Consider the following 26,858-nt stretch of genomic DNA (forward strand, 5'->3'; position numbering starts at 1 on the left):
TCATTGATGATTATTTTTTCTTTTATGTTGACAAGTGACTAAATCTTTCTTTGTTAAGATCAAATATAATAAAACTATAATTCCTATGCATTCTTATCGATGAATAAAGTTTATATGGCCTTTTTCAGTGATAATTATCTTTTATGATTAATAAGGAAGCGATAATTATTAAATAAAGTCGCATATATAATTATTCAGGAAGTGATAATTAGTGATATTAATCAATTTCAATAACATATAAAATGAGAGCAATATTGCGTATTATTAAAAAGATTATAGAAACTTTTTGGTTAAGTTTGATTCTAATAACATTCTGGTAAAAAAAAATTATATTATGCAATTTTACGTAATAATATCTCTTTTTGTTGATTTGCAACATTCATATAATTAATTAGGAATGTAAAAAAAAAGTTTGTATTTGCAGATAAAATATATATTATAAATAGATCCAGGCAAGTAACAAATACAAATATTTTTTATATCTGTATGTTAATGAGACATGTATAGAGTATTATAATCTTTCTATCCGTATATATCATATATGTTAATATTTAATTTACCAAAATACTTATATATATATATATATATATATGATGCTTTCTAATATTTCATATATACTTTTGGAAACACTTTTTATGAAGTACTTTACAAAATTATTTTTTTTAACATTTTAAAGAGTGATTTGCAAAATACATTTTATATTATCAACATTTAAATACAAAAAAAAATGTTATGAGACGTATTTTTTAAAATACTAAAATAATAATAAAATGTTTCTTAACCACACTTTTTAACATTATAAAATGTGCACTTTGAGATATATTTGTTTTTCTTACATATGTAAAAGTACTTTTAGAGCATGAAAATCAACCCTATTGCATAAAATAAATTTTCCACAAGTTAAATAAAAAAATATTTGTTGAAGAGATATATCCTATCAAAATTTTACTACAATATTTGAAAGTAATAACTATTTTTAATTTAATTGGATTTATGGTATTAAAATCATTTTCACAAAATTGAGTGACTCAAAACATGAAAGAACATATAGTAAGCAAAAGAATGGTGAGTGAAAAGGAAATAAGATTTTTTTTTAAAACAAAAAAGGAAACTAAAGTGTAAAGGGAACTACAAATAGCAGGAGACCAATTCTACGAATACTTTTGGGTTTAGTAGCATGACCCTTCACTCTGTTGGGAGTGACCCTCCACCACCCCCCATCTTCTCCCTCCACCTCCCCAATTTTTTCTTAAATTCTAAATTTATCCTTTTTATTTTTACTTTTATCAACTTTACTTTTTATTTTCTAAAATCCTAATTCTAATTCCCTCTCACTTTCATTTTCTCTTTAACTCTCAAGCAAGTCCCTACCCTCGTTGTCACTTTCTCTCTTTCTCTTAATTTCCATTCCCGTTAACACAAAATTTGACAAAAAAACAAATTCTGCATGATACAAATTTAAAACATTTATAACTTCTTATGAGTGATGAAGTATCATGATTCCATAATATAATCTGCTAAAAAATTATTCCCCATTTTCTTGTCTTTAAATAACCAAACTTGAAAATCTATGTTTAAAATTATATTTGTGCTTACAATGGTGCTATGAAAGAGAAGTATGTTTGTTGAGTATAAAATAAAAAGTGAATAAAAGAAAAAATAGTTAGTTCAATTTATCTTCTTCTCTTTTTTGTCAAATTTCGTGTTAACCGAAGTGGAAATTAAGAGAAAGTGAAAGTGACAGTGGGAGATGGGAGCTTGCTGCTGAGAGTGAAAGAAAAAATGAAAGTGATAAGGGATTGAAATTAGGGGTTTAGAAAATAAAAAGTAAAATTGGTAAAAGTAAAAAATAAAAAAGGTAAATTTAGAATTTAAAAACAATTGAGGAGGAGTAGGGAGAATATGGGGTGGTGGATGGGTCCGAGAAAAATTTGAGTCACCTTTTAACATTGGGTTTGAGTTTGTGCTAGTTTGGGTTAAAATGGAATTATCTTTTATTTTATTTAAAAATATGATTAGGCAACTTTGTAAAATTGAATTTTTGCTCATTTACATAATTAGGATGACTGGATGAATATAATTATTTAATATTCACGTATCTAATAGGCATATAGTTTTTGTGAAAGATATATTTTCACTAATTTTCTTCTTCTATGCTTTGATAAATTTATGTCTTATATTCATTTTCATATTTATGCAAGATATATGTTATATTTCTATTTACATATTCTTTTTAATATTTGCATATAGTTGCGAATATTTACAAAAGAAAAATTCTAAAAATATTAAACAAAATGTTTTAATAAAAATTAAAAAAGAAATTGTATAAAAATATACAAAAATTGTATAAAAGTTCCCACCACGATCATCTCATTGATCACAACCCAATACTTATCATATTTAGTTATTATGATTGCAATCATTGGATGAATAATAGAATTAGGATGAATAATAGAACTATGACAGAATTCACTAAATTAAAATTAATTTAATTTCACATGTTTTTGGGAAAACGACATTCAAGGTGGATACAAGTATCATAAATTAAGAGTGTCACATTATAAAACAATCAAATTTCTCACTTAAATTTGATTATGTTAGAACTTATTTTTTATTAATGTTATTCACATATTGAAAAATAACTTTGTCTCACCGAGAGATCGCCAAGCAACCTAATTTCAAAATAGTGAAAAATATTTAGTTGTGTACCTAATTATAGGACAAACAACCTAAATTTTCAAATAATGAAGAATACGTAGTTTTTTACCTAAATATATGATTTTGTATGTAACATATAATTTCATACATAATATATGAGTTTTTACGTAATATATGATTTTGTACAAGACCAATAATAAAATGGTTAGGAATTTTCATGTTAATTTCCCTTTCATCATTTTCACAAATACAAAAGCAAAATCAAGCTCAACAACTAACTCATATTTTGACATTTTCAATCTCAAAAATAAACCAAAAACTTATTTACTTCATAGCATAGAAGAATCAATTGTTTCCTAACACACACGTCTCTCTCTCTCTCTAGCTCTCTCTTCTCCCTCTCTCTCTCTCTCTCTCTCTCTATATATATATATATATATATATATATATATATATATATATATATATTATATACTAGTGGGTATGCATATACATAGGTACAAATATTATGATACATGTACCCGCTTCATTAGCATGAGGATATAAAATAATACTCCTACCTGTTACCCGTTAGTATTCATTTATAATATCAATTTCCTACCAATTGCATATTTTATATGCATATATGAGCTATTTTTTTACATCCCTCGTATATGAGTTTGATATTAATTCGTAAGTTGTCACCATTATGAACTTCAACAAAGTTTTGTCTTTTGCATGAGGATTCTCTTAAGTTAATGAGATCATAACATATGCTCCATATATGATTCGAAAAATTGTTTCTTTTATCAATAACTAAGGAGTGTAATGATGTCTCCATAATATGATTGGAATTTCATCAATCCAATGGACTTTGACTTGCTCAATTTTTTGTTCAACTTGTTTAATATAATTTTTCGTTGCTTTGGTTTGATTGTTGATCTTTGATGTTTTATGGAACTTTAGAATTTTTTCAAAGCCTTTGTTAATTAAATGTCAACCATTAAGGATGACAAAAGAGTGGAGTAAAGCAAGCTTGCATAAAACAGTCTCCCAAAAGGAATTTTACACTTGTTATGGAATGATACTTGAAAAAGGTTTTACCTTTATCTATTTAGTAAAATAATCAATTTCGTTATTAACCTTTAGTGAGTGGGAATGATTCGAGTATATCCATTCTTCATGTTGTAAAATGTCAAAGCATAATAATTATATGTAACTCCTCTCCTTTGTTGAATAGAACACCACTTTCAGAACATTTTTGAATGAATGCATGAACTTTTTTTCTTGTCATATATCATATTTATCATTTCTTACCAATGCGTTGTTGATGGTTTATTTTCAAATAATCTCATACTCAAACATTTTGTACATTATTGTTTCATTTTATTCCATTACTCAATTTTGAATGATTTTAGACTTGACATTTATAAGATAGTTTCAAAAACTTTTGGATAAAATAACACATAAAATAATAAAGTGACAGGGAGAACTAATATCAATTATTTTTCCAATATTTTTTATATCGGATTTTACCCTTAACTACAATTCATAACTATTACTCTTTGAAGAAGAGTGAGACAAATGTCACATGACAAGTCTTAGAAAGTTAGGCAAAAAGTTTAAAAACTCACTTTATTCTTTTCTCACAAAGAAACTAATAAGCTTTAATATAGTCTTTGGTACTTAGTATGTCTCGTTTTAGGTACTTTTTTAAGATTGGGTAATGTGTTTTTTTTAAGAGTGGTCAGATGATGATTGTAACCATTAACAATAACAATAAGGTATTAAACCCTAGTACACATTAAATCTATATAGCTATGAAATATGAAATGAAAGAGTTTTAATAGGGAAAAGGGCAAATAGAACAAATAAAATTTACAATATAACAATTAAATTAAATTAAACAGAATGTCTTATATTATAACAATTAAAATTTACAATTTTTTAAGAATAAAATAAAACATAATTAGGATTGTAATCCCAAGATAAAAAATTTACGTAAATCATAAAATAAAAAATCATCGAATCTGTGTGGGTAGCTAGCTAACAAGGTTTTCCTCTGGCGGAAGGCGAAGGAACATCGAAAACCCCAAAGCAGTACCTTTCTGAACCCTGACTACTCTGTTTCTTCAATTCATCGGGTAAGTCCCATTATTCTTTAATTCTCACTTCACTTCTCTGTAATGCCATCTTTTCCCTCTCCGTTTTCCCTTAAGTTCTCTCCTTTGCGTGTCGTTCCGCCTTTTCGAGATCGAAACCCTAGACTATTTTCCGTCTCTGGGATTTCATAATTAGAATTCCAAACTCCTTTCTTCGATATTAATATTGGAAATGAAAGCGCCAAATACCTTTTTTGGTGCACAACATAGAAGTTTTCGTGGGGTTTTCAACTTTTTGTGTGTCGGGGTTTTGTTTTTCTTCTTTTACAATCGCGACGATATCATTCGCAACCCGATTCTTAGGCAATCCTCGTATTTTGTTAGCCACAAGTTGCCTCAAAATGCGATTTTGGGAGATGGGTCTTCTGTGATTCATCGTCGAATGGTTGAAATCGGTGCCAATACTTCAAGTGTTGCCGGTGAGGATGATTTAGGTGTGAGAGATTCTGAATTCTGTTCTGGGTTGGTCCACCATGATGGTTATGCTAGTCCCTGTGAATTCTTAGAGGTTCATCCACAGTGCTCTTCTGATGGATATCTTGATTACTTGAAATTTTTCTATTGTACATGTCAGGGTTTTAGAGTTTTTGGTTATCTAGGGTTGGGTGTATGGATTGCTGCTTTGTTTTATCTCTTGGGGAACACTGCTGCAGACTACTTTTGCCCTTCACTTGAGAGATTGTCAAGGCTCTTGAAATTGCCTCCAACCGTAGCTGGGGTTGTGTTGCTTCCACTTGGGAATGGAGCACCTGACGTGTTTGCTAGTATAGCTGCCTTTGTGGGTGCTGAAAGTGGTGAGGTTGGTCTTAATAGTGTGTTGGGTGGTGCTCTTTTTGTTACCACTATTGTTGTTGGAACAGTGTCGCTATGCGTTGCGGAGAAGGAGGTTGGAATTGATCGAAGATGCTTTATAAGGGATGTGAGTTTCTTTCTTCTTACTCTGTTTTCGCTGCTTATGATTTTGGTTGTTGGTAAGGTGGGTGTTGGGGCGGCCATTGCTTTTGTATCCATTTATTTTGTGTATGCGTTCATTGTTGCTGCCAATGAGATATTGAGGAAACATGCACAGAGATTGAAATTAGATGTTGTCACACCAATGCTTCCTGTCCAGGGAAGTGTGTTCTCTCTAGGCGTGGAAGATGATATTCCGATGTATAGCTCTTTGCTTGAAGACACTGAAAGCGATCCTCCCCGCCTTCCTCCATCGTTGCCCCAGTGGATGTGGTCTTCAAATGTGGCAATATATTCAAATCAAACAAGCAAAATGAGCTTTTTGGATGATGAAAGTCCTCCCTGGGGATGGACTGATGATGGGTCTGGGGAGAACACCAGGGTGTCCTTCTCAGTTTCAAAACTTTTTCTGCTGATGGAGATTCCACTGGCTATTCCTAGGCGATTCACAATTCCAATGGTCAACGAAGAAGTATGGTCAAAACCTTATGCTGTCATCAGTGCTTCATTGTCTCCCATTCTCCTGGGCCTTTTGTTTAGCACCAGAGACAATGTGAGTAATCAGGGTGTTATTCTTTCTTATTGTGTCGGTGTTGCTCTTGGATGTGCATTTGGTGTTCTCGCTTATAAATACACTGTATCTGATCATCCACCACGTCAATTTTTGCTTGCTTGGGTACTTGGAGGATTCATCATGAGCATAGTTTGGTTCTACATAATAGCGAACGAGCTTGTGGCTCTATTGGTAGCATTTGGTGTAATTTTCGGAATTAACCCATCCATCTTGGGGTTAACTGTATTAGCATGGGGAAATTCAATGGGAGATTTGATGTCAAATATTGCATTGGCATTGGACGGAGAAGATGGAGTTCAGATTGCTTTATCTGGATGCTATGCAGGTCCTATGTTCAACACACTTGTTGGTTTGGGAATCTCGCTGCTGCTTGGGGCCTGGTCTAAGAAACCCTCTTTTTACGTGGTACCTAAAGATAGTAGCTTATTTTACACCATGGGATTTTTGATCGCAGGACTGCTATATGCACTTGTTTTGCTACCTACAAAGAACATGCATCCTAACAGAACATTAGGAATGGGTCTCATCACCCTTTATGTGATATTTCTTTCTTTCAGGATATGCACTGCAATGGGATTTCTAACAGTTGCTGGTTGAAGTTGATTTTATCGCAATGGATCTAAATGAGCATGCTTTCTACATCTCTCTTTGTATTTCTGCAATGGGATATCCAAATTACACGTCAATGGAATTGACACTTTCCTTATAGGGCCCTTGGTATTTCTGTAGTCTAACAGTCTGTTTGTGAATCAGATCATCTTCGTTTCTTGCACATATATATATACATTTTACAGGTCCCATATCTACGAACAATATCAATATAAATACTAAATAGGAATAACTCTATTATATATACATAATCATTTAACTGGAAGAAAATAAAATTAAGTACATAGATTGTGTAAAGAATACTGCAATCTTTATGCTCTTAATTTTTCATCAATATGAAGATAAACTCCAGAGCAATTATTACATCAACCTATAATCATATCTCAACATAGTTTTTTTCCTCCCAAAATAATCTGCCTTAAATAAAGTGATTAACGCATAATTTAGAATCTCTTTATTCTTGTTATCTCTCACTCTTCTCATTGGATTTCTTAGGGTGTGTTCTTTTGGGTGTATTTGGGGGAGATGATTTGAATGGATTTGAGTGGATTTGAGTGGATTTGAGTGGATTTAAGGGTAATTTTTTAGTTGTTTTTTTGAGTGGATTTGTGGTTAATTGAGTGTGGAATTGGAAGTAAAGTTTGTGAGAATTAGTGTAGGATTTGATTGATGTGATAGATTTTAAAAATTAGTTTAATTAATAGAAATGAAAGATTACCAAAATGTTTCTAGCTATATATTAATATAAAATGTTATTTTTTAATGTAAAAAAGTTTATAAAGAGACCAAAACTATTAATAATTATTAAAATTAATTTTTAAATATTATAAAAATTATAATGTGATAAAATGAATTTATTTTTAAATAGGGAGTATGAAAATGAAACAAGAGTTGCAAGGAGGTAATCAAAAAGAGAAAAAAAAAGAAAACAAGAAAAAAAACAAATAAAAAGACAAAAATGGCCCTTGACCTAGGCCAAACCCTTTTTTTTGCTTCCAATTCAGAAAACCCTAGGGTTAAGTTACATCCCCTCCATTTCACCCAAAGAGGCTACGAGACCCAGGGTCTCTTCTCTAATCTGAAGAGCCTTAGGAAGATCACACACATAACCGCCTCTGCCACTCATGCCCCACTCCGCCACTCACTTCTCCATGACAGACATCTTCCTGTTGTCCCTCCTCCCTTCCTCCACTGCACGTGTCTATGCTGTCATTCTCCTCAACCCGAACCCACCATTGCTTCCATGGGGATCTACGTTTGACAGTGAGGCGAGGAAGATGATGACCGCATCACCCATGCACTAAGGTTAAGACAGTTCTGGTAACCCATTTTTGTTGCGACGGAGCAAGGAATCAAGGTATGGCGTCCCTGCAACCGGAAAAAAGACACACCGGCCATCCAAAGAAAGCAAATACGTGTGGTGGATCCGGATACAAGAAGCCTGTATCCGAATACGCTTCCTTCGAAAAAAATGAAAAACGTGTATCCGGATACGCTGTTTATTGGAATCAGATACGTCTTCTGCTTTAATATTAACGTTAATATTATGATTTTTTAATATTATAAAGGGTTGCAGATGGAGTCGGAGTTTTTAACAATCGTATAGGGCATGTAAGTCTTTTACTTATAAATCAGCGCAAATCCTTCCAATTTGGCGAGATGGTGTAAACAGTGCAATCCACGCTAAATCTACGTAAATCATCGCTTTTCCATCGTCTCAAATCAGCAAATGAGAACATGATTTCGAAATCATTCTACGCTCACAAATTCGCTTGAACAGTACAATCTGTTCAAGCGAACACAGCCTTAATCTTTATATAATCCTTCATGTCATCATAAATAAATCAAATTTGTCAGTAAAAGGTTGTAATGTATAAAAATAAAAGGTTGTAATGTAAAAAAATTTATGTAATACAACTCTTTCACATTTTCCTATACCATTTCATTTTTTTTATTATAATTATTACACAACTCTTGCTTTATTCTTTTTTTGTTTTGTACTTTCCAAGTCACTAAACATGGATGAATCTTCAGCATCGTTCTAGTATATTAGTAAAACTTGCAACTACCATGGGTGGCAAAAAAATTCAGTGAATGACTCTTCCATAGAGAAATATCATTTATTCTGATAACTGAATAAAAAATGAAATATGTAGATCCTGAACATTGTTATCTGAGTTATTATGAGTGCAGATGAGTTGGCCATTCATAAGAAGGTGATGCTGCTTTCTGTACATTCATCTTAAATACCCAACAAAAATATCTCCAAAGAGATTTAATGCAACCTTGGGTTGTTTTTATCTTTTTATCAGGTTAGAACATGCTTTAAAAACATGTTAATAAAAAGTTTTGAAAAATGATAACCCTAAATCTCCTAAATTTCCAAGTAGAGTATATTTATTATATATTTTTATTTGATATTAATTTATTTATTAGACTATAACACTTTAGTTGAATTACTGTAATTTTTTTTATTATTAAATTGGTGTAGTTGTTGATTAAATTTATGTCTAAGTAAATATATCAATTATAATACATTTAAATATTATATAATTATTAAAAGACCTTTTGAAATTCTCATAATCGTAATTATTCTTGTTATAACATCAACAATCAATTATTAATATATTTATGATTATAGACTAAACTTGATTAGTAGTTAAACAAGTTGAAATAATTTTTTAAATAATTTAAATTTTTCCTTAAAGGTCTCAACTGAGTAATTGTATTAATTGATCACATGAAAGTAGTGTGTAAAAATTTGTAAGCCTGGGCTAACGTTGCATAAATATGATGGAGACAAATGATAAAACTGGTACGACATTTTGGTTAAATTCATACCATATTCTGGTAAAATTCACATAAATTAAATGTATGTCTATTTTTTTACCAACTACTATAAATTAAATGTTATAATTTTTAATTATTTCTTTTGGAGGAACTTCTTCCGTAGTCATTAATCTCACATATATCAAAAGCGTCATTGTACTTCAGTTTATAAGAAAGCAAAGCATTAGAAAGAGATTTTGGTCTACTTTAATAACAAGTTCCATTAAGACTATTTTAATGATTATATTTTTTAAAATTAACTCAATCATACATGTGGTTTTATTAAATTTAAAATATTATCTCTTTTTTAATAGATCTCTTTTCGAAGTTCGTGAAATGATTTTTGTGTTTTAATTTATTTGTCCACAGTACTGTTAGGTGGAGAGCATTTGACTATTTTCTTTTTTATTTGCATTTTCTCATTAATATTATAGTTAAAATATTTGCACATGCTTTGCTCACATGCTTCAACCGTGTATTATATTATAATATTTCGTAATAATTACCAATCTTGATACTTTATTTTATATCTTATAAGAGGATCTTAATATATTAAAAGAACATGTAATAAAAATTCTGCACGATCTGATGTAACATGTTTTAATATCTTCAAATAAAACTCGTGGTATTAAAAGAGGTGGATCAGAACGAATTATAAAACGCCAAATGGTCCACTAATGCAGCAGACAGTACATTATTGCATCATAGTATAAAACTAATAAAGAAACACTTAAAAAGAACTAATAAATGTTGAAGACTAAGGAACCAAGACATTGATATTTATTTTACACATCAACAACAAGGTAAAATAATTTTAAAAGAGATAATTTTTATAATTTAAAAAAAAAGTAAAAAGTAATAAAAAATAATATCAAATAAATATAAAAAAATTATGTGTATCAAAGTGTTGAAATTTCTGACTAAAGTTTAATAATTTATTAAAATTTTAAAGGATACCAAAGTTACTTTTTATGAAACTATTTCTATCAAATTTGTTTTGGGCGTGAGTCAAGTTAACGGTTCATCAAACTTTCATTTTTTATTATCATTTGTTTTTACATTTCGTATGATATATTATAAGCTTACGTATTTTATTAGAAAGTGAGTTTTATTAGTTTTTACTCTTGCATTTATATATTATAATTTATAATACATTTTTTTCACATCGAGATATAAATATCTCAGAGCGTGAAAGTAAAATTAATGGAAGATCTGATAGTGGTTACACAACGGATGGAACAGAAATGTCCACATAGATCTCGCTAGAGGGTGTTGCTTCCTCTACCACCGCACCTTTCTCCCTCCACCTCCCCTTTACTATTTTGGCCCTCAGTAAAATTTTAGTTTTAGGATTATTATTTTTTAATTTTACCCATTCACAACCTATTTCACTAATAACCTATTCTAGTCCCGTACATGAGTAAAATATTTTTCTTTCATTTTAACATTATATTTCTTCTTCTCTTTTTTTCGTCGTTGTGAGATACTACAAGTTGCACAGGTTGGTGGTGGTGGAAAGAATTATCAAGCAGTCTCCCTCTCGTGGTGCAGTATCGCTCTCGTGGTGCAGTGCGTGGAGTGGTGCAGTGCGTGGAGTGGTGCAGTGCGTGGAGTGCTTCCTGGTATTCGAATAAACCTTGAAATAAAACCCTAAAATAAAAAACGTAACCTTTAAATGGAGGTAACATCCTTCAACGGATGTCAACATCCGTTTAAAGGAAAAAAGATGTCGACATCCGTTTTACCTTAAACGGATGTTGACATCCGTTGAAGATGTGACCTCCGTTTAAAGATTACTTTTTTTATTTTAGAGTTTATTTTATTAGGGGACATCCGTTGAAGGATGTCACCTCCGTTAATGTATACTTCCTCACGCTGGTTGATGCTCTAGACGCTCCTCGATGTTCCTTCACACCACGGCGGCGACGCTCCTTCACACCATGGCGGCAATGGAAGCTTTCAAACCAAAAACAAAAACTATGGGTGATTAGCGTAATTTAAGATTGAATTGGAGGTAATTCGTAGTTATGTTTATGACGTATTTGACTGTTTAGATCAATCGCTCCATAGATAACATACACTATAATATTTAATCAACATTTAAAAGATTTAATTAAATCAAGATTTGTTTTTAAAAAAGAGCAACAAAATCAAGTAATGTGAATAGGTATGTATTTCTTGTTTTCACTTTTAGAAAATATTAACTTTAGTGATAAAAATTTGAGTTTGAGATTGATTTGATTTTGTTATTTATTCTAATATTTAAGAAATAACTACTTGATGATATCTTTCATGTCTATAAGAATAAAAAGTTACAATTTATGTTGAAAGTTACACTAAAAAATATTAAGTTAGTTTTCAAAATTGCTGAAAATGAAATATTATTAGGGTTTAGTAAATCAATTTTTAATTAAGTTTGTGGTATAAAAGATTATATTTTTAAAGTTAAAAAGTACAAAAGATTGATGCTCACTCTAATAGTATTGATTTAATCAACTTTATTAAATAGAAATATTTATGTTTGTGTCAGATTAATATCAACTCAACTGACATTGATAAATTTTGCTTGGTTAGTGTTAGTTTTTAATAAATTTGTTTACTTCGATACTGAGTAATTTTAACTTTTTTATATTTATTTCATAATGTTTTTCTTTATTTTTTATAGAGTGTAAACGTATGCCATCCTGTTATTTCTCTTATTCTTCCATTTCTAGAAAATATAGTTTGAAAATGCAGTGAAAACCACATACGATGCGTGAAAAAAGAAACAAAACTAAAAGGCCGTAAAATGTTACGAGACTGGTTATGTCCACGCAATGAATTGGTATCTACTTCCTTATTCGATGGGGCCTTTCTTGTCAATATTAGTTATCCAAATCATTTTTTTCTTATAATTTTTCATTATCTTTTATAATTTTAAATATATTCTAAAACCCATAAATTATTTTCATCTTATAACTCTATACAGCTTTTCAAAGTATTTTACATACTTATCACATAAATGTACTAAAATTCAAAATACAAAAAGCTTAATTGTAAAAAATAAAACTTTAAATTTCATAACGTTAAAATAATATTGTAAAATTAATCCAATATCGTATCCATTAAAAAAGTTTAATTTTTTTTTTAGAAAATAGAAAGAAATTAACATAATATCATATTAAGGGACAACGTTCTTGTCAACTACTACCAAATTGCTACGCAAGTCCAATCTTTAATATCTCTCACAAACACACAAGATGGAGATGGAACCCTAGCCAAAATAATTTGTGTGGAATCTTTTGGGGTAAAAAACAAAATAGCATTGTTTTACACAGACAGCAAAAAATCTAAATGAGCAAACCTTGAAGGGCCATGCGTCCTTCAATTATGGGGTATCTTCTTTGGTGGGCCCCACGTTCTCCCATACCTTTTAATTATCCAATTATTATTATTATTTCAGGAACGACTCTTCACCTTCCCCTGTTTTTAGTTTAAATACGTACCGTAGTGATCTATCTTCATCAACGGAAACCCAACCAATAAAACCGAACCCAAACCCATGCGACACAACAACCTTATTAAACCAAACTTGCTCCAATTCTGAAGGAACACTACACACTCTCACTGCTCATGGCTTCTTCTCATCTATCTTTCCTCTTTCTTATACTTCTCTCTGTTCTTCTTTCTGTCTCATCCTCATCGGACGCTCCACAAACCTACATAGTCCACGTGGCGCAATCGCAGAAGCCCACGCTTTTCTCCACACACCACCACTGGTACACTTCCATCGTCCGCTCCCTCCCTACCTCCCCCCACACAGCCACCCTCCTCTACACCTACTCCGCCGCCGCCGCCGGCTTCTCCGTCCGTATCACGCCCTCACAGCTCTCTCACCTCCGCAGCCACCCCGCCGTCCTCGCGGTCGAGCCTGACCAGGTCCGCCACCCCCACACCACCCACACCCCGCGGTTCCTCGGCCTCGCCGACTCCTTCGGCCTCTGGCCCAACTCTGACTACGCGGATGACGTCGTCATCGGCGTCCTGGACACCGGGATATGGCCGGAGCTGAGGAGCTTCAACGACGACAACCTCTCTCCTGTTCCCTCCACATGGAAAGGATCTTGCGAAGCCTCGCGCGACTTCCCCGCTTCCTCCTGCAATAGAAAAATAATCGGCGCCAAAGCCTTTTACAAAGGCTACGAAGCGTACCTCGATGGACCGATCGATGAAACCGAGGAATCGAAGTCTCCGCGAGACACCGAAGGCCACGGCACGCACACCTCTTCCACAGCAGCAGGCGCCGTCGTTTCCAACGCGAGTTTGTTTCATTACGCTCAAGGCGAAGCCAGAGGAATGGCCACAAAAGCCAGAATCGCCGCTTACAAGATCTGCTGGAAATACGGTTGCTTTGATTCCGATATCCTTGCCGCCATGGACGAGGCTGTCGCCGACGGAGTTCACGTGATTTCGCTCTCCGTCGGCGCGTCAGGTTACTCGCCGCAGTATTTCCGTGATTCGATCGCTTTGGGAGCTTTTGGCGCTGCTCGTCACAATGTTCTGGTTTCGTGTTCCGCCGGGAACTCAGGGCCTGGTCCCTCCACTGCTGTGAACATTGCACCGTGGATTTTAACCGTTGGAGCCTCCACAATAGATCGAGAATTTCCTGCTAATGTTGTCCTCGGAGATGGAAGGGTTTTCGGTGGGGTGTCTCTGTATTACGGTGAAAGTTTGCCTGATTTTAAGCTTCGATTAATATATGCTAAAGATGCTGGGAACAGGTACTGTTACCTGGGGTCTCTGATACCTTCTAAAGTGCAGGGGAAGATTGTTGTTTGCGACAGGGGTGGGAATGCTAGGGTTGAGAAGGGGAGTGCAGTGAAGCTTGCCGGTGGGTTGGGAATGATTTTGACTAACCCTGCCGAGAATGGTGAAGAGCTTCTTGCTGATGCACATCTTTTGCCAGCTACCATGGTGGGTCAAATTGCAGGGGATGAGATCAAGGAGTATGTAAGGTTGAGTCAGTACCCAACTGCGACTATTGAGTTTAAAGGAACTGTGATTGGGGATTCTCCTTCTGCTCCTCAGGTTGCTTCATTTTCTAGCCGTGGACCCAACCGTCTCACGCCGGAGATTCTCAAACCTGATGTCATTGCTCCTGGTGTTAACATTTTGGCAGGGTGGACTGGGAGAGTGGGGCCTACGGATTTGGACCTTGATCCTAGGAGGGTTGAGTTTAACATTATTTCGGGAACTTCTATGTCTTGTCCTCATGCCAGTGGCATCGCTGCATTGCTTAGGAAAGCCTATCCCGAGTGGTCACCTGCGGCTGTCAAGTCTGCTTTGATCACAACTGCTTATAATGTGGATAATTCTGGAGAGAATATTAAGGATCTTGGAACTGGGAAGGACTCAAATCCGTTTACACATGGAGCTGGTCATGTTGATCCCAACAGGGCTCTTAACCCCGGCTTGGTTTATGATTCTGATACTAATGACTATTTGGCGTTTTTGTGCTCAATTGGGTACGATGCTAATCAGATTGCGGTTTTCACTAGAGAGCCTGCTGCTGCAAACGTTTGTGAAGGGAAAGTGGGTAGGACTGGGAGGTTGGCTAGTCCCGGTGATTTGAATTACCCTTCTTTCTCTGTGCAGTTGGGTGGGGGAAATGATTTGGTCAAGTATAAAAGGGTTGTTACTAATGTGGGAAGTGTTGTTGATGCTGTTTACACCGTGAAAGTAAATGCTCCACCTGGTGTTGCTGTTACAGTGTCCCCCAGCACACTTGTTTTCAGTGATGAAAACAAGACACAGGCATTTGAGGTTGCTTTTGGCAGAGTCACGTCCGATAATTCTGACAGTTTTGGGTCAATTGAATGGACTGATGGAAGTCACGTTGTGAGGAGTCCAATTGCTGTTACATGGAGAAGGAGTGGTGATTACTCATCATCCCTTTGAATGGCTATGGAGACACATCATTCCCAGGTTAAGGATTTAGTATCGTTCTATTTTTTTCTCCTTTTTTAGTGTACAAGCTACAAATAACAACTTTGAAGTGGTTGGTGAAGGTATGTATTCCAATAATTTGCGGGGATGAAGTAAGAACTGGGGATGAAATGTGATTTGTAAGATGGTTTGTTCAGTTCAGAATGTTGTAAATGGCGTCATGCTGAAAGATATATATATATAATATATATGGAAGCACTGCATCTCTGGCTTTGCTGAAAAACCTAGGACAACATTTGAATTTTTCATGCCTTTTATGGCTTGTCTGAAGGAGCCATGGCCTCTCATTATCATTTATTTCAATTGCTGTATGGTGTTGCTGTGGAAACACATGATTCACAGGTTATGGATTTATTAGAAGTCCCAGGTTATTGTAATTTTCTGTAAGCTTACTATTGCCTTGTTGTAAAAAGTACAAAAACACTTCTACAGTATGCTGTTTCATGTGGTGGGGACAACATTGATGAATGGCTTCGAAAAACTATGGGACTAAATTATGATCTTTGCCATGAAATGTGATTTGGATGATTGTTGGTCAAATTGTTGTGCTTCTGTTATGATGATACCTTTGCGGCTTTGAGGACGCTGTGATTTGTGTTCTATGATATCCTTTCAAAATCAACAGAAACCTAGCTATATAAACTGAATCCAAAATCTGATTGTTTGTTCTCGATTTATCAATGTATAATGTACTGTTTTATGATTTTACAAATTGTATAGTGATCAGTGACACAGAGAACTTACAAAAGGAGGGCCTAATGAGTTCACAAGTTATGCTAAAACTCGTGAAAGAGACGTTAAGATGTTATCATCGCTGGGGAAGACATATCCAAGTATCCAGCGCAATGTGTAAAATTATTTTTAATGAGAAGTAAAAATATATGGATACAAACCAGTTAATTAAGGCTCACCAAAATCAAATACAAATATTAGTTAAATTCAATATATTAAAACAATGATGTTTTTAAATTTGAAAAATAAAGAAAAAAAAACTTAAAATAGAGTTAAATTGATTCTTTCAACAACATATTTATAATTGACTATACACATTTATGTAACAAATGGGTAAGAAAGAGAAAGAGAAAAAAAAAAGATGAAAATTGTGACACAACAAACAATGGTAAATGGGATAAATATTCTTCATATTTATCCTTAAGTTATTTATTTATAGAGATAGTTATGATGTGAGATAGTAAATGGATGTCTATAATTAAGCATATATGTACCATTTTCATATTCATACGCAGTTTTCATATATATATATATATATATCGGGTTTGCTAACGTGCTGTTTTTTCAGTTGGTACATTTTAGCAATGTATACCAAACACCCTTACATATCATGGATTCTAAGTTTTATGGTTAAGGGTATTTTAATAATTTTCATTATCAAAACTAAAAAAAAGAAAAAGAAACCCCTCAAACCCTTACTCATCTCTCTCATTCGTCTTAACTCTTTCTCTTTCATCTCTCTCACTCCAACATTTTCTCTGTCATCCTACCGTGACTTAATCTAAAAATGAAATTTAATAATAATAAGAAGGGAAAATATATAACACAATCCTCCAATCAAAAATCAACATCAACATCATCAATTATTTTGTTATTAAAGTGGAAAACAAATGAACGAACAGAGCAATAACAACAAATTGCGGTGTCGCGGGTTATTGTGTGTGGGTGAGGGAGAGTATGGAGATGAGAGAAAAAAATTGGATAATTGAGGAAGGTGAAATAGGGTTAGGCAAGCGTTTCTGATTTTTTCAATTAGGGCTACTGTAGGGATGACAGAGAAAAGGTTGGAGTAAGAGAGATGAAAGAGAAATGGTTGAGAGGAACGAGAGAGGTGAGTAAGGGTTTGAGGATTTTTTTTTTTAGTTTTGATAATGAAAATTATTAAAATACCCTTAACCTTAAAACTTAGAATCCATGATATATAAGGGTATTTTTGTCTACTAAAACCCGGTACACATTGTTAAAATGTACCAATTGAAAAACACGCGTACGCGCGTTAGCTCTTTTTTCAGTTGGTACGTTTTAGCAATGTGTATCGGGTTTTAGTAGACAAAAATACCCTCATATATTATGGATTCTAAGCTTTGGACAATGACTTACCTCTTCTAGAATTTCCTTTCCACATAACGGTTTTTCTCTTCTGAAAAATATTTCCACACAGCTTAATAGTCAAAATATCAAACCTCCCTGAACATAAACTATTAATTCTAAAATTTAAAAACGAAAATTTAATAACAATAAGAAGGACAGAGATATAACACAATCCTCCAATAAAAAATTAATATCAACATCATCAATTATTTTGTTATTAAAGTGGAAAACAAATGAACGAACAAATCAAAAGCAACAAATTGCGGTGTCGCGAGTTATTGTGTCTGGGTGAGAGAAAGGATGGAGATGAAGAGAAACAAATTGGATAAGTGAGGAAGGTGAATTAGGGTTAGGCGAGTGTTTCTGATTTTTTTAGTTAGGGCTACAATAGGGATGATAGAGAAAAGATTGGAGTGAGAGAGATGAAAGAAAAGTGTTGAGAAGAATGTGAGAGTTGGTAAGGGTTTGGGGTTTTTTGTTTTTTTTAGAATGAAAATTATTCAAATAGTCTTGACCTTAAAACTTATAATGCATAATATATGAGAGTATTTTTGTCTACTAAAACTCAGTACACATTTGAGCGTACACAAATTAGCAAACTCCGTATATATATATATATATATATATATATATATATATATATATATATATATATATATATATATATTGTAAAGTTAAATTAAGTTTAAAATTTATTTTTTAATATAATATTTGAATCATTCAAAATCTATTGTAATAAAATAAAAATTTATTGTTTGTTGGTATATGGTGTGATCACTAGCTATTCATCATTATTTCTAATCTCACTTGAAATAGATGCTTTTCTACGTGAGAAAAAATGTCTTAAAAATGAATATATAAAGATAAAATAAATTTATAACCAATTAATACATACCTCACCTTTAAAGTAATAAATATGGACAAGTTTTTGAAAAATATTTTATATAAATATAAATTGGTCTGTAATAAATATTTATTATTTGCAATTTAATTGGAAGGTTAGGGTTGAACCTAATTTGTTTAACTAAGTCTATCCAACCTATAAATGATTTGGTCTAATCAGATACTATTCGACTTGGATTTGATCTTGTCTCAACTAAAATTAACATGGACAAATTTAAATTTGGCTTGACACGTACCCAACTCGATTCAATTATGCAGTTATGACTCTATTTGAACTTGACATGAGTTTGATTTAACTTGGTTTGATGTGAATTTGACTCGACTCAACAACACAAAGACCTAATCCAACTTAGCTTAAGGTGGGTCCAATTCAAATAAGCCCAATGTAAGTTTGACTCGCTTTCACTCCACTCAAATTGACCTAAGGTGGAGTTGATTCTATTTGACACAAGTAGACTTCACTTTACTTAACTTGAGGTGAACTTGATTGGACTTTACCTGATATGAGTTTGACTCTATTTAGTCTAAAGTGAGACTACAAAATTTGAGCTAAATCTTATTAATAGTCAAGTATTTGAATCCATGCTTAATTTTTGGTAGTTGTTACATTTGTCTATTAGAGAAAAAATTAATGCTAATATGCAATTAATGTTAAATTATGTTATGTAAATTTAAATAGTTAATCACTTTTTATATTTTAATTATATCTTAAAGTTAATTATTTTTTTAATAACCACGCGTGACAATTAATAAAAACGAAATACGTATTTAATTGTTACAACCATTAACAGAAATTCAAAAAAACTAATAAAATTAAAATTATTAAAATAAAATTAAAATACTTATAAGAATCCACTATTTATCCAAATTTAATCAAGATATAAAACACTTTATAATATAATTATGAAAATTAATAAAAATAATTAATTGAGTTTATATTGGTGATATTAACTTAAAAAATCAGACTTTTAATATAAGAATGAACATAAATAAAAAATAAATCTTTTTTATATTTTTAATTTATTTTATATCTGAATGTTTGTGTGATCCACTTTTTATAAACTTATTTTCCCTTTTTATCCTTCTTTTTTTTATAATTTTGATTAAGGAGTTCAGCCTTCACAATTCACTAAGAACAGGAACAATAAGAGTTTTGCCATAAAGATTTATAAAAAAAAAAATTAAATTCATTTATAAGTTAAAAATATTTTATACTTAACTTAAAAATACACGATCTGAAATGTATTTGAAGGGAGAGGTGCGTCATCGAAGAGATATCTGGATGCAGGATAGAAAAGAGAAAGTAAAATTATCATTTGAGAGTTGTTCCTTCCACCACCACTAATCGCTCCCTGCACCACCCCATACTTAATTTGTCTTTGCTATAAAACGAATGTCAATATCTGTTTCACCTTCAACGGATGTTGTTATCCGTGAACGGAAGTTGACATCTGTTTACATATTATATATTTTAGTTTATTATTTTTATTTTAAAAAAAACTTCAACGGATGTGACGGATATGACCACATTCGTTTAATAGATTTTGAAAAAATATTTTATTTATTATTTAAATAATAATATATAAATTAAATTAATAATAATAATTTTATTGAATAAAATAAAATTAATTTATAAATAATTAAGTAATAATTTAAAAAATATTAAATAATATTTATATATTAATTCAAAATATAAAAAATTAAAAAACTAAAAACTAAAAAAAAAAACTAATTCAACGAATGTCGCCGGATATGACACATCCGTTTAGTAGATTATAACAAAAATTTTAATTATTATTTAAATAATAATACATAAATTAGAATTAATAATTATTATTTTATTAAATAAAATAAAATTAATTTATAAATAATTAAATAATAATTTTAAAATAATTAAATAATATTTAATATTAATTTAAAATACAAAAAATTAAAAAATTAAAAACTAAAAAAAAAAATTCAACAGATGTCGCCACATCCGTTTTAATATATTTAAAAAAATATTTTAATTATTATTTAAATAATAATACATAAATTAAATTAATAATAATTATTTTATGAAATAAAATTAATTTATAAATAATTAAGTAATAATTTTAAAACAATTAAATAATATTTATATATTAATTTAAAATACAATAAATTAAAAAACTCAAAAAAAAAACTCAACAAATGTGGCACATTCGTTGAAGAATTTTTTCTTCAACTGTTGACATCCGTTGAAGAATTTTTTCTTCAACGAATGTTGACATCCGTTGAAGAAAAAAAGTTTGTGGGAGTGTAGAATATTTTAAAATATATAGAATAGTTTTGAAATTTAAAAAAAAAATGTGATGGTGCAGGGAGCAAAGTGGAGTGGTGTAGGGAGTAACCCTATTACCATTTCATGATACATAACGGGGTGCAGGAAGAAACAACAATTGCAATTTGGCCCAACTCAACTGCCAGAAGATTATTTTTATTTCATGGTTCACTCTAATGTATTTAAAAAAAGAAAATAATATTTGGTATATAAATTAAAATAAAAAAATTGAAATTAGAAAGAAAATGTATGGATTTGTTTTTGGAAATCAAAATAATAATATAAATATATTTACATGAACCAATTATTTAAGTCTATGTTAGATACGACGAATTATAGTAAAGTTTGAGTTTAATTTCACGTAACCTCAATAATGAAAATTCATTAGCATCACAAACATCAAATTGAAAAAAAAATGAAAAATTTTTAAAGAGTGAGATACAAAATAATTATGGAGAATAGAAGCATGATATCTTTGAAAATATTTTTTTGACAATATTTTAATATCATTTACGTGTCATTATATAATTGATCCAAAATTACTTCACAATCAATAATAATAATCATAAACAAAAACATAAACCTATCATAGAATAACACATAAATAATGTTTAAATGTCATAAAAGAGATGTCAAAATATCATTATCTTTTATTTTATGAAGATCCGACAATCACTTAATTTTTGCTGTTATAAAAGAAGACAATCTATCTATAGTGCAGTTATAAAATAAGTTGTTCCAGTGAGAACCCTAGTAAAAGACAATCTCTAGTACAGTTATAAGCATTTCTTTTTTCTTATTATTTTGTATAGACCTGCAACAACTTTGTTCTGTTCTTTATAATAGACCATCTTTGATACATTAACCAAATAAGCAAGAGTTATTATATGTAGGAACAAAACAAAATACATGATGTTTTTTTTATCAATAAACATTTATATATACATAAACACTGTAGTTGTGTTAACCCTATTACAAAATTATTGTTTTTAATAAATATAACCATTATACTTAACAAAATTACATTTTTTTATCTTTGTTAAAAAACACAAACTATTCATAAAACAGGCAATTAAAGTTGAAATAAAAATATATTATGTAATTAAGCGCCAAATGCATTAAACATATTATAAATAATATAATTGAGTTAAGGACATAGTAATTTATGTTTTCCTTTTATATACTTATCTAAAAATTTTGTCTCTTATTTCTCTCACTCAATTTTCTATAATTTACAATTTTAGTCTAATTTATATATATATATATATATATATATATATATATATATATATATATATTATATATATTATATATATATATATATATATATATTATTATATATATATATATATATATATATATATTATTTTGATTTAACAGAATCTTACATCTAACATATTCATTTAGAGTATAAAGATGAAATAATGTAATTATTTAAGATGTAAATAAAATATTACATGATTTTGTTAAATAACGCTACAGGTTTAATTTTGTGCAAACTTCTTTTTATACATTAAAAGGAATTAAGGATTTTCTTTTGTTGAATTACATGAGGATTTATATTTAATACTTGAGAAAGTAAAACGAAAATCTTACTAACTACTTGAATTTCACTAATTATATGTTTCTGTTATCTCAAAAATGTAGTTGGATATATTTTTAAAATTTATTTGCTTGTTTTTGTTAAATGTATCACTTTCTTTAAAAAAATGTAAAACTCTTTTTATTTAGGTTAAGGAAAAATATTTTAAACAAAAATGAAGTCAAGTATCTTTTAAAAAATATTTATAAATATATTCAGAAAAGTTTATTCTTTACTTATTCTAAATTTTACCTCTTCAAGCTTATAAATGTGACATGTACTTAAGATTTTCTTTATGGTTTGATCATATATTTTTTTTCAATAGTATTTTTTTCTTCTTCTAAAGAGACAACCTAGATCAACTTATTAAATTAATTAGGATTTATCTTTTATTTTTTCTAAAAGTTCTCATTTATTTTTTTTTCTTTCTTTCAATATGAATATGGGAAAGCTTTATATTTGAGTCGTCTTCATCAATTGAAGAAGAGGAAAGTGTAGTAATAATAATGTAGATAAATAGAGAAGTTGATTCTGAAGGCTCAGACTTTCTAATTTTTAACAACTTCGAAGTTTTTTATTAATTCTTCTAATATTTCTTCAAAGTAATTATAATTCCACAACAACTTTTCTTTTTATTTAATTTCTTACCGATATCATTTTCACAAAAATCATTTTTCATATATCTAAAGAAAAACAATTAAATTATTTTTTTAACATGTTTAATGAAAATTTATCCCTCAAATGTTTAGGATACATTTTAAGAAATAAAATCCAATTGATCACATGACATAATATTAATAAATGAAGGGTTAAATATGTTTTTAGTCCCTAAACTATTGGTCGTTTCTCATTTTCGTCCCTTTCAAAATAAGGTACAATTTGGTCCTCATTCTTTTCAAAATTTTGGGTTTTAGTCCTCGAAAACTAACACTGTTAAAAATGTGGTAGTTTTCAAGGACTAAAACCAAAGTTTGGAGAATTAAAACTAGAGTTTCGAAAAGAATGAGAACCAAATTGTACCTTATTTTGAGAGAGGACGAAAACCAAAAAACGACCAATAGTTTAGGGACTAAAAATATATTTAAACCATAAATGAATAATAACTTTAATTATATTTTATTATAATAAAAATTAATATATTTTATTTTGATATTGATATTATTTAAAAAACCAGTTTTAGTTAAACTTCAAGAAGTATCTTTAATTAAGTGTTTATTCCAAAAAATTATTTTATTAAGTGTTAAAAAATATTTTCTATTTTATTCTAAACATTCTGTCTTTTAATTTTACTGCTAACACGTGATTGATATTCTTCTCTAAAAACAAGTTGATAAAAAAACAATAGTTAAAAAAAATTGGTAAGTTAGAGATAAAAAAAATGACATCATCTCATCAATAACAAAATATAAAATAAGAATAAACAGACAAAAAAAAAATGTTTTTAAGATTTAATAGAATAAATGTTTTCAACAGAATTAAGATGAAAAAAGAAAAAATGTTGTGCGTGGGAAGCCACATCCATTGATATGTGAGAAGGGCATGCACGCCACCTGCTTGTGTTTATGCAAACTGTTACACGCAAGAAAAACAGTGGCCATGTGGACTGTACTCCAAATTCCAAACCCAGAAGGCCAACACCTTTCTCTGCTGCTGCCATGCCTACCCTCCAAAATCAGTAATACTACCTTCACAAGCAAATCCCTTTTAAGATCATCTTCCTTCAAATCATACTCAAACATCACAGCCGATTGCTTAAACATGCACCTCTTTAATGCCTTTGGTTCCTCATTATCACTCATTTTTTCACCTTTGTTTTATTTCCAGTTAAGTTTTTAATAGCATTTGTTAAAAATAATAATCACTTCATAAAACATGCTCATCTTATATTTATTTTTAAACAGTTACGTAAGTAAAGCTGTGTTTGATGTAATTAATAATATCTATTGGCTTATGTATGATTAAAAAAAAATATCAATTATGGGATCTTTGAAAATGACTTCTACCAGCCCATGCAATACCAAGGTATATTTATAACTATATTATTATAAATTATCATCTTATGTCCTAATCTTAAAATACCACAAATTAATTAATTTTTGATCATTTTTTGTTTATAGCAACATGGCGATTCCTGCTGGCCATTATTATTCGCTGATGCCACACTTAATATTATAATTCCTTATATTAAAGACCTCCATTACTTTATTTCATTATTAAACTTACAATCAATCATCAACCTCGATCTTCTCCCAAAACGTACACTAAAATAACTAAACTAAGAAAATGTTACAACAGAAAATGATAATGCTGTTTTGAAGGAAAATGCATGCATACTGATTTAAAATTTTGTGATTAATATTCTTTTTACTGAGATATTTCCATTTTTCTTACAAGCAAAATGCGTTATTTTTATATATATTTTATTTATTTTTTAATTGTTTTCTTTATTTTACTCCAAAACCATAACCTATTGAACTAACAAAAGCAGCAGTTTGATGAAAAACTCGCGTTTCCCCAAATATGCGTTGCTATTATTTTAAGTCAACTCTCGTGTCTATCAATGTCACTCACATCACAACTTATTACAAATTTTATGCTTTCCATCCCATTCCATTTATAAGCAACAAACAAACACCATTCTAAAAAACTCAAACGTAGCCCTTTTGTGTTTTCTCAAGCTCTCTTCTTCATGCTGGCTCTTACCATTCCCATGGCCGTCGATCACCACCCTTCCTCGTTGCCGTGGCAGCCCCGCCGCAGGCTCTCCCGGCTCCGCCGGCGGAAGGTGCAGACGGTGCGGCTGGGCGCTAAGAAGCCGCGCCGCCGAATTTTCGGGCTCCTTAAGATGTTTCGAAAGATACGTTTAAGGTGGCTCAAGTTACAATACGTTCGCATGTTGAAGAGGCTGAAGGAACACTACCGAAACCTTGTTAAGGATCTTGTCGAAGCTGGGTCCACCATTGAAATCTTTCAGCAACGTCTTTTCATCGAAAGCACTTTTGCGATTCCCGTTGGGCTTAACTTGTCTACCTACCCTTCTCGTCTTGGACCAGATCGCTCTCGAATCTTCTTCATGTAAAGTTTTTTTCTTTTTTCTTTTTATTTTCCTTTTAAACTTTCTCTCTAATTTCTTTTATCATATGTGTATGTATATTGGAAGATAAACTATAAGGAAACCCAAGTTCCTTGTATTTGTATCCTTCCATTTGTATTATTCTTGAAAAAAAAAATTCTCCTTTCTTCTTCTTCTTCTTTCCCCTTTTCACCTTTTCAGTTATTGGTTTAATTTTTGAGAAATTGTGAAAAAAATTACATAAAGAGAATAAAAACAATTGGGTTCCCTCATGTGATCATGTTCACCTTCGTTTACATGATCTTGGTGTGGATATGTCTCTTTGGCTTGATATTTATCTCTCAGAGATGATTACGGAGTTCAGGTTTTGGAGCTTTATTCCTTACAGTTTCTAAGATCTGAAGAACACTAATGCTGATTGAAGAATGTTACTACCGTGAAAAAATGTAAGAAATGAAAAAGATGAGTTCCATTCCAATGAGTTATGTTGGTAATTAATAATAATAAATGCATCTGTTTCTGCAAGTAATACGTCTAAAATTTAATCTTATTTTCAGTTCTTATTTAATATTAAGGTTTTAATTCATTTGTTGCTTCCTCTACACGTATTGACATTTTACTTCCATTTGCTACAATTACGAAAAATCCATCACATATTTTTATATACATATATAATGGGATTTTAAGATATTCTTATTTACTTGCATGAACCAAGGGAAATATATGTATGAAATGTTTAAATAAAAAATGAAATGAAAAAACTGTTTTGTATTTAAATATTCAATTTTTGTTAGTATTGGTATGCAATGTGGTTAAAAACCTTATTTTGCACGGATTAAAGGAGATTGACTTCCACAACCTGGGATATTACCAAAACTAAACTATGATTGTTTTAAAACATTTTTGTAGCACCTTAATTATAATTACCACTTTAATTTCTCTGTGGTGTTTATTTTATATACACAAAATTACAAAAGACAATAACTGCATTCCAATTTTGGAAATTTTGATGTGAATGAATATTGCCTCCAGATCATCATTGTTGCAACAATCAATGTTTCACAACTGGTGTCGTTAAGGTGTATATTATTATTCTTCAAAAAATAAATAAATGGTGGAATGTGATATGTGATATGTGTTGTTCAAGT

General features: G+C 30.8%; 3 protein-coding genes across 3 annotated transcripts; all 3 read left to right on the top strand.

Annotated features, from left to right (window-relative positions):
• Nucleotides 1-4,670: 4,670 nt before the first annotated feature.
• On the top strand, nucleotides 4,671-7,096 carry LOC148191502 (cation/calcium exchanger 4-like). Its single transcript, XM_088102455.1, has one exon. The coding sequence runs from the start codon at nucleotides 4,972-4,974 to the stop codon at nucleotides 6,919-6,921; it is 1,950 nt and encodes a 649-aa protein (XP_087958581.1). The 5' UTR covers nucleotides 4,671-4,971; the 3' UTR covers nucleotides 6,922-7,096.
• A 6,169-nt stretch (nucleotides 7,097-13,265) lies between these two features.
• On the top strand, nucleotides 13,266-16,420 carry LOC124847214 (subtilisin-like protease SBT1.4). The gene has a single exon (XM_047324653.2). The coding sequence runs from the start codon at nucleotides 13,375-13,377 to the stop codon at nucleotides 15,697-15,699; it is 2,325 nt and encodes a 774-aa protein (XP_047180609.1). The 5' UTR covers nucleotides 13,266-13,374; the 3' UTR covers nucleotides 15,700-16,420.
• Nucleotides 16,421-25,245: 8,825 nt separating this feature from the next.
• LOC148191503 (uncharacterized) lies at nucleotides 25,246-25,877 on the top strand. The gene has a single exon (XM_088101151.1). It carries the CDS (start codon nucleotides 25,327-25,329, stop codon nucleotides 25,714-25,716), a length of 390 nt encoding a protein of 129 aa, XP_087957277.1. The 5' UTR covers nucleotides 25,246-25,326; the 3' UTR covers nucleotides 25,717-25,877.
• Nucleotides 25,878-26,858: the final 981 nt, after the last annotated feature.

The sequence above is a fragment of the Vigna umbellata genome, chromosome 11 (genome assembly GCF_029865625.1).
Source record: "Vigna umbellata cultivar VRB3 chromosome 11, Vumbellata_1.0, whole genome shotgun sequence".
NCBI lineage: Eukaryota > Viridiplantae > Streptophyta > Magnoliopsida > Fabales > Fabaceae > Vigna > Vigna umbellata.

Bases quoted from the DNA above. Each gene is read 5' to 3' on its own strand.
- LOC124847214 (XM_047324653.2), top strand. From the start codon at position 13,375: ATGGCTTCTTCTCATCTATCTTTCCTCTTTCTTATACTTCTCTCTGTT.
- LOC148191502 (XM_088102455.1), top strand. From the start codon at position 4,972: ATGAAAGCGCCAAATACCTTTTTTGGTGCACAACATAGAAGTTTTCGT.
- LOC148191503 (XM_088101151.1), top strand. From the start codon at position 25,327: ATGCTGGCTCTTACCATTCCCATGGCCGTCGATCACCACCCTTCCTCG.